Source organism: Tenrec ecaudatus, chromosome 1, assembly GCF_050624435.1.
Source record: "Tenrec ecaudatus isolate mTenEca1 chromosome 1, mTenEca1.hap1, whole genome shotgun sequence".
Lineage (NCBI taxonomy): Eukaryota > Metazoa > Chordata > Mammalia > Afrosoricida > Tenrecidae > Tenrec > Tenrec ecaudatus.
Genome location: NC_134530.1, coordinates 147,898,000 through 147,911,521, shown reverse-complemented (window position 1 = coordinate 147,911,521; position 13,522 = coordinate 147,898,000). Strand labels below are relative to the sequence as shown.

The window sequence follows — 13,522 nt, the reverse complement described above, 5'->3', positions numbered from 1 at the left end:
ACTCCCTCTCATTCACATTGATATGAATGTGGGTCTTTGATGTCTGATACCTGATCCTATCGACACCTCATGATCACACAGGCTGGTGTGCTTCTATGTGGGCTTTGTTACTTCTCAGCTAAATGGCCACTTGTTTATCTTTAAGACCCCAGACGCTGTATCTTTTGATAGCCGGGCACCATCAGCTTTCTTCACCACATTCGCTTATGTACACATTTTGTCTTCAGCCATCATATTGGGAAGGTGGTGAGTATCACAGAATGTCAGGGTATTAGAACAAAGTCTTCTTGTGTTTAAGGAGTACTTTGAGTAGAGGCCCAATGTCCCTCAGCTACCTTAATACTTAACATATAAATATATGCTCATACCGTATATACTTAAGTATAAGCCGACCCGAATATCAGCCGAGGCACCTAATTTTACCACAAAAACTGCATTAACTGCATTAAAACTCGACTTATACACGAGTATATATAGTAGATCTATTTCTCTATCATTATATATAAATATATTTACATATGTACATGCCAATATTTAGACCTCTATAAATGTCCTTTGCTTCCTGATTCTTTTCTCTTGTCCCACTATCATGTTCGGCCTTCATTTGGGTTTCAGTAATTCCTCTTAGCTACATTGCCCTTGATCAAGCCACACCAGGCATCCTACACCCTCCTCTCATGCTATAAATCTTCACAGGAGCAGATAGCTTCAACTTTCTCCTGTGGAGTCGTTCGTTTGCTTTGAAGCACTGACCTTGGCTTCGCAGTCCAATGCTGTGGGAACAGTGTCACTCGGGCTCTTTAAAGTACAATAGTGTCTTAGAAATAGTGAAATGGACAGGAATGCCATGATGCCATAGCTGAAAAGGAAAGGTGGTTCTAGTCCGATCAACAGTTACACTCTTAGAAATTCAGGGGCAGTTCTACCTCGTCCTATAGGGTTGCTATAAGTCAGCATTTACTCAATAGCAGTGAGGCTTTTAAAAAAATTTTAAGACTTTTATTCAGGGCTTACATCTCTTATCACAATCCATATATTCCTCCAATGTGTCAAGCACATTTGTACATATACCGCCATCATCATTTTCAAAGCATTCTCTTCCCACTTGAGCCCCTTGATAGCAGCTCCCCATTTGTTCTCCCTCCCTCCCCCACCCTCTCATGAATCCTTGATAAGTTATAGATTATTTTTCCATATCTTATCTCGTCCTCCATCACCCCTACCCCACTTTTCCATTATTTGTCCCCCTTATAGGTTGATCTTGTGAGCGTTTCCCCCTTCCTCCCCCCACCTTCCCTTAATCCTCCTGGTATCTCTACTCCTTGTCCCTGAGGGGTTTATCTATCCTGGATTCTCTGTGTTGTGGGCTCTGATCTGTAGCAGTGTGCATGCTCTGGTCTAATCCAATTTTTCTCTGGTTTAATCCAATTTGTAAGATAGAATTGAGATCATGATAGTGGGATGAAGGAAGCACCAAAGAACAGAGGCAAGTTATGTGTTTCAATGGTGTTATACTGCACCCTGACTGGCTCATTTCTTCCCTGTGATCCCTCTATGAGGACATGTCCAATTGTCTACAGATGGGCATTGGGTCTCCACTCCATGTCCCCCACCCCCATTCACCTGGGGTATGGTTTTATTCTTGGTCTTAGATGCCTGATAAACCTGATCCCATTGACACTTCATGATCACACAGGCTGTTTTGCTTCTTCCATGTGGTTTTGTTGCATCTCAGCTAGATGGCCACTTGTTTATCTTCAAGCCTTTTAAGACCACCCCAGGTGCTATATCTTTTGATAGCCAGGCACCATCAGCTTTCTTCACATTTGCTTATGTACCCATTTTGTCTTCAGCCATTGTGTTGGGATGATAAGCATCACAGAATGCCAGATTGTTAGAACAAAGTGTTCTTGTGTTGAGGGAGTACTTGAGTCGAGGCCCATATAGATATGAGTACATAGTTATTTCCCCTCTCATTATATATGTGTGTGTGTGTATATATACATATACATACGTACATGCCTGTATTTAGGCCCCTATAAATGTCCTTTGCTTCCTGGATCTTTCCTCTATTTCTTTTTTACTTTCCTCTGGTCCCACCATCATGTTCGGCCTTCATTTGGGTTTAGTAATTATTCGCTGCTACATTGCCCTTGATTTAGCCCTACTAGGCATCCTATGCTCTTTCCATTGATTTTAGTTGGCTTCTTGTTCCCTTGTCCCTGGGTTGGTTGCCCCCTCCCCTTCCTTTCTCCCACCTCCTCTTCTCCTATACCCCCCCACCATTGGTCCCGTTCTCTTCATCTCTGAATTATGTATCCCACCTATCTTACCTAGGTAGACATGCAGATACATTACTAAGTGAAAAAAACAGGCAAAGCCAAATAAAACAACAAAGGAAGTCAAAACCAACAAAAACAATAACAGCAAAGAACAAAATAGCAAGAACAAAAAGAAAGCCACTGACAAAACTGGAAAAGCCTGTAAATAGTCCAGGGCCTGTTTGTTGGCCTTTATGAGTGTTTTCCAGTCAAGTCTGATGGAGTGCCACACTCTGTCTCCAAAGTAATCAGTGATAGTAATCAAAGTAATAGCAGTGAGTTTTTGACAAGTAAAATTTATTTTTTTAAATTCCAGCAAAGAATATTATTTGGGTTTGTGATGTTATTTTCCAGAGCATAAACATAGAGAACAAGCTAAGGGTTGGACCATCCAGTGGGTGTTGATCCTGTTAGATGCTTTTTTCTTCTATTTAGATGTACATACAGTTTTTATTTAACCAAAATTCCATTTCTTTAATAAAAATAATGCATTTGGGGGTAGGTAAAATCCATTGTGGTTTTTAATCATTTAATTGGGGGCTTGCACAACTCCCATCACAATTCACACATACATCCACTGTGTCAAACACATTTGTGCATTTGTTGCCACCATCATTCTCAAAATATTTGCCCTCCACCTGAGCCCCTGGTATCAGACCCCACTCCTTCCCCTCCCTCCTTCAGGAACCCCCAACAATCCACAAATTATTATTATTCTGTCACATCCCACACTGTCCAATGCCTTCCCCTACCCCAGCTCCTGCTGTCCTTCTCCCAGAGAGGGGCCGCATGCAGATCCCTGTAATCTCTTCCCCCGCCACCACCCTCTCTCCACCCTCCCAGTATTACCACTCTTACCACTGGTCCTAAGGGGTTCATCTGTCCTAGATTCCCTGTTTCCAGTTCCTATCTGTACCTGTGTACATCCTATGGTCTAGCTGGATTTTTAAGGTAGAATTGGGGTCATGATAATGGGGGGAAGGATTAAAGAACTAGAGGAAAGTTGTATTTACGCTTCATCTTTGCTACACTGCACCCTGACTTGCTCATCTTCTCCCCACAACCCTTCTATAAGGGAATGTCCAGTTGCCTACAGATGGGCCTTGGCTCCCCACTCAACACTCCGGCTCATTCACAGTGATAATATTTTTTTGGTTTTGATCTCTGATCCCTTCGACACCTCGTGATCATACAGGCTGGTGTGCCTCGTCCATGTGGGCTTTGTTGCTTCTCAGCTAGATGAACGCTTGTTTAACTTCAAGCCTTTAAGACCTCAGATGCTGTATCTTTTGATAGCTGGACACCATATTTGCTTATGCACCCGCTTTGCCTTTGTCAGGAAGATGAGCATCATGGAATGCTTTCAGCACATTTTTAATGCAGTTTTTGTGGTAAAATTAGGTGCCCTGGCTGATATTCGGGTTGGCTTTTACTCAAGTATATATGGTATTTTATCTACTTCTAGCGAGAGTATTGGTAGTTTGTATCTGCAATTTGTGGAATCACCTTGCAGAAATTGGCCTTTAGTCTCAATGGTTTAAAGCCATACCAAGGCTAATGCTGGGGCAGGATGCTAAGCCTGAAGACATGTTATAATTCTTAGATTCCCAAACTTGCCTTCAATGGAATCACCTGGGGACCTGAAACTACAGATTTCTAACCTCCTTCCTTAGAGATTCTGATTCATTAGGTTGAAATAGAGTCCAGGGATTTGTAGTTTCACCAGAAGCCCAGCTGTTTCCAATCATCAGCCAAGTTTGAGAACTTAGGAGGTAATTTATCGTGGCCTAGTGATAGATCAAGGATTCCTGGTGTTACGGTGGCCATGTGTTGGGCTACAATCCGAGTGGTTGGCAGTTTAAAACCACCAGCAGCTCCGAGGCAATAAGACTGAGCTTTCTATTCCCATAAAACAGTCTTGGAAATGCAGAAGGGGTATCTATGAATAAGCATTGACTCCGTGGCAGTGAGTTTGTGGGTTTTTTTTTTTTTTTAAGTGATAAGGCCAGTAAAGGCCATAGAAGACAGATAATGTATCCTCTTGGCATGGAAGCTCCCAGGCCACACCTTTGTATCTTTGTTGTATCTTTTTTGGTTGTAATAAAGCTTATTGAGTATGGAATTGATAGAATACCAATTGAAATAGTTGAAAAAGTGAAGGAAGCACTAGAGGCACTCATTCATCTATGGCAAGCTAACTGAGGAGAAGAGATTCATACCTGGACCATTCCAAAGACGGGAGACCCAACAGATGTTCACATTATAGAATGATAACACAGGCAAGTGAAATTTTGCTGAAAATCACTCAACAACGATTACAGCAGTACATTGATAGAGATATTGCCAGAAGTTCAGACCAAATTCCAAAGAGGACTTTGGACACAGGATATTGCTGATGTCAGGCAGAGAATACCAGAAAGATGTATACTTGTCTTTTATCAACTATGCAAAGAAATTCAACTGTGTGGATCACAACAAACTATGGATAGGTTTGAGAAGAATGGGAATTCCAGACACTTCATGATGCTTATGTGGAACCTTTACATGGATCAAGAGGCAGTGTGACTAACAGAAAAAGGGAATACTGCTTGGTTTAAAATCAAGAAAAATATATGTCGGGGTTGTATCCTCTCACCATATTCAGTCTGTATGTTTAATGACTGGACTATGTGAAGAAGAATGCAGAATCAGGATCGGAGGAAGATTTATTAACAGCCTGTGATAGGTAGATGACCCATAATCTTCCTTGTTGGAAGTGAAGAGGACGTGAAACACTTGCTGATGAACATCAAGGATTACAGCCTTCAATATAGATTATGACTCAATGTAAAGAAAACCAAAGTCATCACAACTGGACCAAAAGGTAACATCATGATAAATGGCAAAAAAGGCTGAAATTTCAAGGACGTCATCTTGCTTGGATCCACAATCAATTATCTTGGAAGCAGAAGTCAGGAGAACAAATGACACGTTGCTTTGGGTGAATCTACTGCACAAGACTTGTTACTTTGAGGACTTAAGTGTGTTTCATATGCTTGTGCAAGTTGGACATTGACTAAGGAAGGCCAGAGAAGAATGGATGCATTTTAATTGTGGTGTTGGTGAAGAATATTGAAGATACTGTGGACTGCCAAAAGAACAAACAAATCTCTCTTGGAAGTCCAGCCTGAGTGGTCCTCAGAAGCAAGGATGGCGAGACTTTACCTCACTTACTTTGGGCAGGTTATCGTGAGAGACTAGTCCCTGGAAAAGGTCATCACACTTGGTGAGTAGAGGGGCTTTACCCTGGACCAGATGGATTGGCGCAGTGGCTGTAAGTAACAGTGGGCACAAGCATAAGAAAAGTGTGAGGATCGTGCAGGACCTAGCAGTGTTTGTTTTCTCTGGTTGTGCATCGGCTTGCTGGGAGTGAACTAGCGACACCACCTAACAACAAATATGGTATGCTGTCGTTGTTGTGACATAAAGTTAGTTTTGATTCATAGCAACCCTGAGTACGAAGAAACAAAACACTGTCCAGTCCTGTACCCTTCAATTGTTACATATCCAAAGTATGTGAGATAAAATCTTAACACTTTGCTCCTAAGGAGCATTCAGGCTATACTTCCTCCAAAACAAATGTGTTTGTTCTTCTAAGGCAGTGGTTCTCAACCTTCCTAATGCCGTGACCCTTTAATACAGTTCCTCATGTGGTGGTGACCCCTCCCCACCAACCATAACATTATTTGCATTGCTACTTCATCACTGTAATTTTGCTACTGTTAGGAATCGGGCGACCCCTGTGAGGGTCGTTTTACCCACAGGTTGAGAACCACTATTCTTTTTTTCTTTAAAAAAAAATCATTTTATTGAGGACTCGTTAAATTCATCACCACCCATCCATCCATCCCTTGTGTCAAGCACATTTGTACATTTGTTGCCATCATCATTCTCAAAACATTTTCTTTTTACTTGAACTCTTAGTATCAGCTCCTCATTTTCCCCTCCTTCCCAAACCCTTGATAACTTATAAATTATTATTTTGTCATGTCTTTCACTGCCCAACATCTCCCTTCATCTACTTTTCTGTTGTCCATCCCCCAAGGAGGGGGTTATATGTAGTCCATGATACTTTTTTTAGTACTCACCAACACTAACTCAAATTCTTGTAGTCTTCTTCATTTATTGTCTAGCTTTCTTATGTATGAGATCTTTGAAAGTGTCATGGTTTGGGGCAGGTGCACGATTGTCCTCAAAATTACATCTTCATTCCCCAGCACTCTCAAGAGGTCTTTTGCTAGCGATGTGCAATTCATCACTTGATTTCCTGACTGCTGTTGCTTTGGGTATTCATTGTTGCTGCAAGTGAAATGAAATCCTCGACAACTTCAGTCAATAAGTGGTAAAAGTTCTTTATGTGTGGCAAACATTGCAGGTTGTTAATGAGCCTTCTCTGGTCTTTTTTTTCCCACCTACTCTGGTCTTGAAGTCAAGTTCTTCATATAGTTTATCTACTCTACTTATTTGATTAGTGTATAGTAGGGTGAAAAGATACAACACTGACACACCACCTTTCTTGGTTTTGAATCAAGTGGTACCCCAGTGCTTGTGTGTATGACTGACTGCCTTGGCCAAACAAAGATCTCACATAAGCACAGTTAAGTGTTTGAAATTCTCGTTCTTTGAAATGTTATCCATAGATTTTTATGATCCAACTAGTTGAATGTCTTTGCACAGTCAAAGAAATGCAAAGATCCATCTGACATCAGTAATGGTATCCCTTGTTCCACATCTTCTTAGGAAAATTGCTTAAGTTTCTAGCAGTTTGCTGCTCCATTAAAAAATTTTACTAACACAGAGTAATAATGAAATTGTTTAGTAATTTCCACATTCTGTTGGGTCACCTTTCTTTGAAATGGGCACAGATATGGACCTCTCCCTGTTGGTTCACCATGTAGCTGTCTCCCAGATTTCTTGGCATTGGTGATTGAGTGCTTCCGGTACCACATCAACTTGTTGAAACATTTTGATTATGATTTCATGAATTCCCAGAGCCTTGGTTTTCACTAATGCCTTCTTTGGAACGTGTACTTCTTCCTGCAATACCATTTGTTGTTGATCACATTCTACCTCTAGAAATGGCTGAGTTCTTTTCTTGGTGCAGTGATTATGTTCATTCCGTCTTGTTTTGATGCTTCCTGCATCGTTCAGTACTGTGTCCAGTGAATACTTGAGTATTGCCACTTGAGGCTCAAATGTTTCTTCGGTTCAGCTTAGGGAAGTGGAGCATGTTCTTCGCTTTTGGTTTTCTAACCCCAGGTATTTGCATATTTTATGATAATGTTTTGCTTTAGGTTTTCCTGAGCTGCCTTTGAAATTTTCCAAGTTCTTTATTTCTTCCATTTGATTTAATTATTCTACAATCTGCAGTGGTTCTCAGCCCTCCTAATGCCGCAACCCTTTAATACAGTTCCTCGTGTTCTGGTGACACCCCCCCCCCCCCCCCCCCCCCCCCCCCCCGCCAAACCATAAAACTATTTGTGTTGCTACTTCATAACTGTAATTTTGTTACTGTTAAGAATCAGGGTGAAAGGGTTGGTTGTTTGACACTCCACCCCCCGCCCAAAGGGGTTGACACCCACAGGTTGAGAACCGCTGATCTACAGCAAGTTTTCGAATCTTCTGACCCAATTTTGGTCTATTCTTTCCTGTTTGTTTGTTTAATGACCATTTGCTTTTTTGTGTGTGGTGTTATTATCCCACAATTCATTGGACTTTGGTTATTAGTGCTCACTATTCTTGAGATGATTTCTAAATTCAAGTAGGACACTCAGGTGTGCTTTGACTCAGTAGGCGTGTTTTACTTTTCTTCAGCTGCAACCTGCACTTGCATTTGAGCAGTTAATGATCTGCTCCACCTGTGGTCCCTTGCCTTGTTTTGGCTGATAACATTGAGCTTCTCCATCATCCTGTTCCACAGATGTGATTCTTGTGTTTTGTGTCTTTGGAGTCCACATTTGTAGTTGCCACTTATGTTGTTGAAAAAGGGTGTTCGCAATAGAGTAGTTGTTAGTCTTGCAAAATTCTGTCGTGTTATCTCCATGCTTTCCACCTATTGGCTCTTCATCATTGTTTCCAATTAGTACATGCCACTCATTAGTAATTACAAATGCATCTTTACATGCTTGATCAATTTGACAGAAAATTAGGTAGAGTTTTTTTCTTACTAGCTTTGGTGATTGGTCTGTACATTTGAATTCTAGTTTTATTAAATAATCTTCCCTATAGGTGTATCGATATTCTACCACAGGCAGCATTATATTTCAAGATATATCGTCAAATGTGCTTTTTGACGATAAATGTAACACCATTTCTCTGGAATTTGTCATTCCTAGCATAGTAAACTGTATGATTATGTGATTCAGAATGGCCAATACCAATACCAATCTACATTTGTACAATCTACATTCTGATTATTAATGGATATTTGCAGCTATGTTTTTGGTTGTTTGTTTTTTAGTTTGGGGCATACCCTATCAGATTCCCCAAAACTCCTTTGAGGATTTATCTCTTCACCAATTATATTTTGAATACCTTCCAATTTGAGGGTCTCATCTTCTGGCATTCTCTCAGACCAGGTTCTCCTGCTATTTTTAAGGTTACTAGTGGCCAATCTCTCCATTTCAGAACACCTATTCTTTCTTGTCTGTGCTTAATCTGAAAATGACACTGGAACCAGTCTACCATATGTGACGATGGGTGAAGTATTCATGGCATAACTTTTCCAGCATCATAGCGATAGATGAGCCACCACAGTATGGCAAACTTGACAGAAGAGTAGAAGCTACATCTTATTGTGTGATTATTTTTCCCTTGGTCAGTCACTGTGTGCTTTTTTTGTTGAAATTGTGATTATTGAGTTGTTGTTTTTTTTTTAACTGAACCTTCAACATAATAAAGAGTTGGGCTTCCAGGATCCAGGATTTTCTCAATGATGTTTCCTGGTTCTCATTACATCATAACCAAAAGAAACGAGTTATCGACCAAAAACCAACAATAAATACCAATTCAAAATGATGGAACATTAGGTGCCTTCTCATTTAAAAGTCACAAAAGATAAATGCCTAATATTACTACCTGTCTTTACCTTTATATTAGAACCTTTAAATTTTAAACTTTAATTGGTTTTATTTTAGATCCTCTGGATTTGATGAGGGACGGGGATTATATAAATGTTTTATACACTGCTTACTTTGTGGTACCTGAAAAGGACTTGGCACTTCATAAGCCTTTAGTAAGCACCTTGGGAATGATGTTGTTGTGCTCTGGTACCCTTTGTTTGAATTGTTCCACTTAAGAGCATTGGTTATTATTCTCTATCCCCTTTTACATTTTTAGAGAAATTGTCTCTTAGGGACTGTTTTCTTCCTACTCCTACAAGGTCAGCTGTCCTAAGTCACATTTTAAGCTTTGGGTTAGAGCAGGAAGTTCAGGAAGAAACAGTGTTTAGAAGTGGAGACTAGCTGCTCGGAAGCTAGAATTTGTACTACACTGTGGAGCATGGAGGCCAAGTGTGTGAGATTGCCCTCTCTGATCTGCATTAAGATCTGCTTTAAGGTCGTCTGAGTGGAAGTAGACTGAAGTGGACATGCTGCTTCGTGTTGGAGAATGACTTGAAATCCAGGATCAAGGTTGTCTTAAATAACGTAAAGGAGAGCTTCATGACAAGACACAGACAGTCCTACGACCAAATGCTCACTCACTCCACTTACAAATGAACAGGCTGCACTTTCTGACCATGTCATTCACTAAAACTAGGTGACTTCAAGTTCCCTAAAACTACACTTGAAACCAAGAGCTCCATTTATGAGTTTAGCTGTACTGGCTAAGCTAGTATTTAGGAACTTATCTTTCTTGTCTTAGAATGGAGAGGGGGAAGAGAAATACCTCAAATTGAGGCAATTAAATAAAAGGAAGATTTTCTGAAATAAATTTTCAGCCCAGTGAATGAGAATTTTTCTGTTTAATAAGGCCTTCTGTTTTCCAAATTGCTACACATCTAGTGAGTAAGGTACTTACTTCTTAACACTTAGAAATCCGCTCATGATAAGAGAAAGTTGAAAGAAAGTACATGTTCAAGAATATGTTTGGGGAAAGGGAAAAGTTTCTTGAGGCTGTGTTTAAAATATGGAATTGCTGTAGGGTTTGTGTTGAGTAAATTTTGTAAGCATGTAAGTCAAGTTAGTAGTTTTTATAGTAATTAGAAGAAGTATGTTACTGATAAAGCCAAGGGGCATATTTCAATACCTCTACTATACAAGTGTTACATGTATTGAAAAGAGTTGATTTTGTAATGCTTTCAAGTGGTAAGGAGCTTTTTCCCTTTAAGCTCCTACAAGTGTATGAGTAATATCTATACTGTCAGGCTTTCTGTTAATGTTCTGAGAAAATAATATCTATGTTAGACAAGTAACATTGAAAACCATCCAGTTACTTAAAAACTAGGTATAAGAAATCTTGTGAGATACTATTATTGACGTATATTGTTTCAATTTTATATCCTTCAGATATTTGGATTTGAGCAACATTGTGAAATTCATCTCCTCCCATAATGCCACCAGCGATAGGCGGTCCAGTTGGATACACCCCCCCAGATGGAGGCTGGGGCTGGGCAGTGGTGGTTGGAGCTTTCATTTCCATCGGCTTCTCTTACGCATTTCCCAAATCCATCACCGTATTTTTCAAGGAAATTGAAGGTATATTCAATGCCACCACCAGTGAAGTATCTTGGATATCCTCCATCATGTTGGCCGTTATGTATGCTGGAGGTAAGTAGCCACTAAGGCCTGCTCTTTTAACTGCCATTATGCAGCCCTACCCACCCACTGCCTTTGAGGGGATTCCGATGCTTAGTGGCCCTGTCAGACCTTTTATTGAGGGTCTGAATCTCCATGGGAACAGACAGCCTTCTCTTTCTCCCGAGCTGCTGCTGATAGGTGTGAATCGCTAACCTGTTAGCAGCCCAACATTTACCCAGTATACCATTTGCCCAACAAAGCCACTGGAGCTTCCTTACTCAGCAAACAAGGCTCTGTAGTACGTACCGCATAGAAGTGTCTTAATCAGTGAGGTGTTTTAAAATGTGATTTCTGGAAGCTTTGTGTCAGATTCAGTTACATGTTTCATTCCCTTGGCAGCTCCTCCCAATGGCTGCCTTTGCTCTGTTTGTTCCTCTCTGATATTCTGAAACAGAAATAAGAAGTTGTGAGGGACCCTTTCAATGTGATTCAACTGAAGTATCGAGCAAAAAAAGATGTTACTTTTAATCATATGTGCACAATTGTTTTTCCTTTTCTTGTTAATGCTTTGCTAGTCTCTGAGCTGTTAATATAGAGTTGTTTTCCAAATGATGTTGGATGAATTAAAGTAAGTCAGATAACAACCCAAATAACATAGTTCGAAGTCTCCTGGTGTTAGTATACTAGACTACTGAGTAAAATCTCACCTTTGTTACTTGTGATTGTAAGCATCCCAAACCCTTTTAGATATACCCTAAAATATTAAATCTTGTCTCTCTTCCTCCCCCACCCATCTTTTTTTTCGGGGTGGGGGGGCATATTGCGAAGAAACCATAGAGAGTAAGCTGTTTACTTCATTTAAAATCTGTTTTACCATGGTACATCAGATCACAATTTAACTTGCTTACCATGATACTTAAAGATAATAAATAGTCCCTTACTTAACAAGGATTCCAGAGCCAAGGGTATTTATACACTGGAATTGATGGTGTAGCTTGTTGCATATTTAACCAAACTTTCACATCTTTTCAATCTTGGTTTGGGTGGAAATTTTGTGCCTCAGAGAATTCTCACATGGAGCTGGAGCTCTTTTAAGAGAATACCACATTCCAATTATAATAACTTAGACTTAGGCCACTGAACTTGTGACCGATTCAGCCAGTATCTACCAAGCCCTGTAAGCATGTTCAGCTGTAGTTAAGCATGAGGAGTTGTAGAGAACACTGATCCTTCAAGAAGCTTTTTATATAAACAAAAGTGAAGCCACAACTTAAATAAAGCCCATGATTTAATTGCACAGAAGAAACAGATTAGCTGGTTGCCTGAAGTGAGACACCGAGACCTTTTCCCCACTATGTATATGTTTGTCCACCATTTCTCTGTGAGTTTGTACATTGAAGTTGTGCGCATGTCAAAGGACCGGGCACTGTTTTGATCTGTTGTACGTAGAGTTCCCTATGAGTCAGGACCAACTGGATGGCCCGTAACAACGTCGTTTTGTGCTGTTTAAAGTTTGAACATACGCTTGTTTTGTTTGTTAAATACTTTTTTTTAACCAGTGGTTCTCAACCTTCCTAATGCTGTGACCCTTTAAAACTGAAATTATTTCAGTTGCTACTTCATAACTGTCACTTTGCTACCGTTAGGAATCAGGCGACCCCTGTGAAAGGGTCGTTCGACCCCCAAAGGGGCGGCAAGCCACAGGTCGAGAACTGCTGTTTTAAATAAACCCTACATGCTAAATTATAGTGTTTATTTTTAATAAATTTCAGAAAAATCATAAGGGAGGGACTTTGGAGGTTTTCAACTGTAATCCACCAGGATTTCTAATAGTTCTGTGATCGTTATGATGAGAAGAATTTGGTATAAATATTACCCAGCAGTGCTTGCTCAGATGCTCTCAGTATTACTTTCAGCTACTACAAATCAGAAGTTGACATGTTGAGACTGGACTTGAGCCACTTGAGTTTCCTAAGTGATGTCAGTTGTGCTGATTGCACATGACACTTTCCTTTGGTGAAACAGTGCCTTCTTTGTCCTCACCCCTTAGGAAGATACTAACACATTTCTCTGAATTTATTACAAAAGACCTATAAATTGGACCTTTTTCTATTTTTAATGATGGCTAATTGGGGTCTTCCTTTCTGAAATAACTCTAAAAGATGAATTGCCTATTTGGGGCCTTGTGGCTGATTTTTTTACCACTGAGTTATTTTGTTTGATTGCCTTCCCAGTGGTTATCATCACTGTTAGAGCTCTATTTCTTTACTTGGGTGCTTGAGCCATATCCTGAAAACTATGATATGTTTTGGGTTGTAATTGATTTAGTTTTTCTTTTTCTTGATTAAAAAAAATTCAGATCAGAAATAGATGCTAATGCTTGCTAGACTCCTCCCATGGGGTCACCTGAGGGAGGAAGCCCTT

General features: G+C 40.1%; 1 protein-coding gene across 1 annotated transcript in view; it reads left to right on the top strand.

The window, feature by feature from the left end:
- Nucleotides 1-13,522, top strand: part of LOC142458488 (monocarboxylate transporter 1) — a 51,275-nt gene that overhangs the window by 23,723 nt on the left and 14,030 nt on the right. The window contains exon 2 of the mRNA XM_075559511.1: nt 10,868-11,128. Within this exon, the coding sequence (XP_075415626.1) occupies nt 10,912-11,128 (217 nt within the window). The 5' untranslated portion in view covers nt 10,868-10,911. The remainder of the gene's footprint in view (nt 1-10,867; nt 11,129-13,522) is intronic.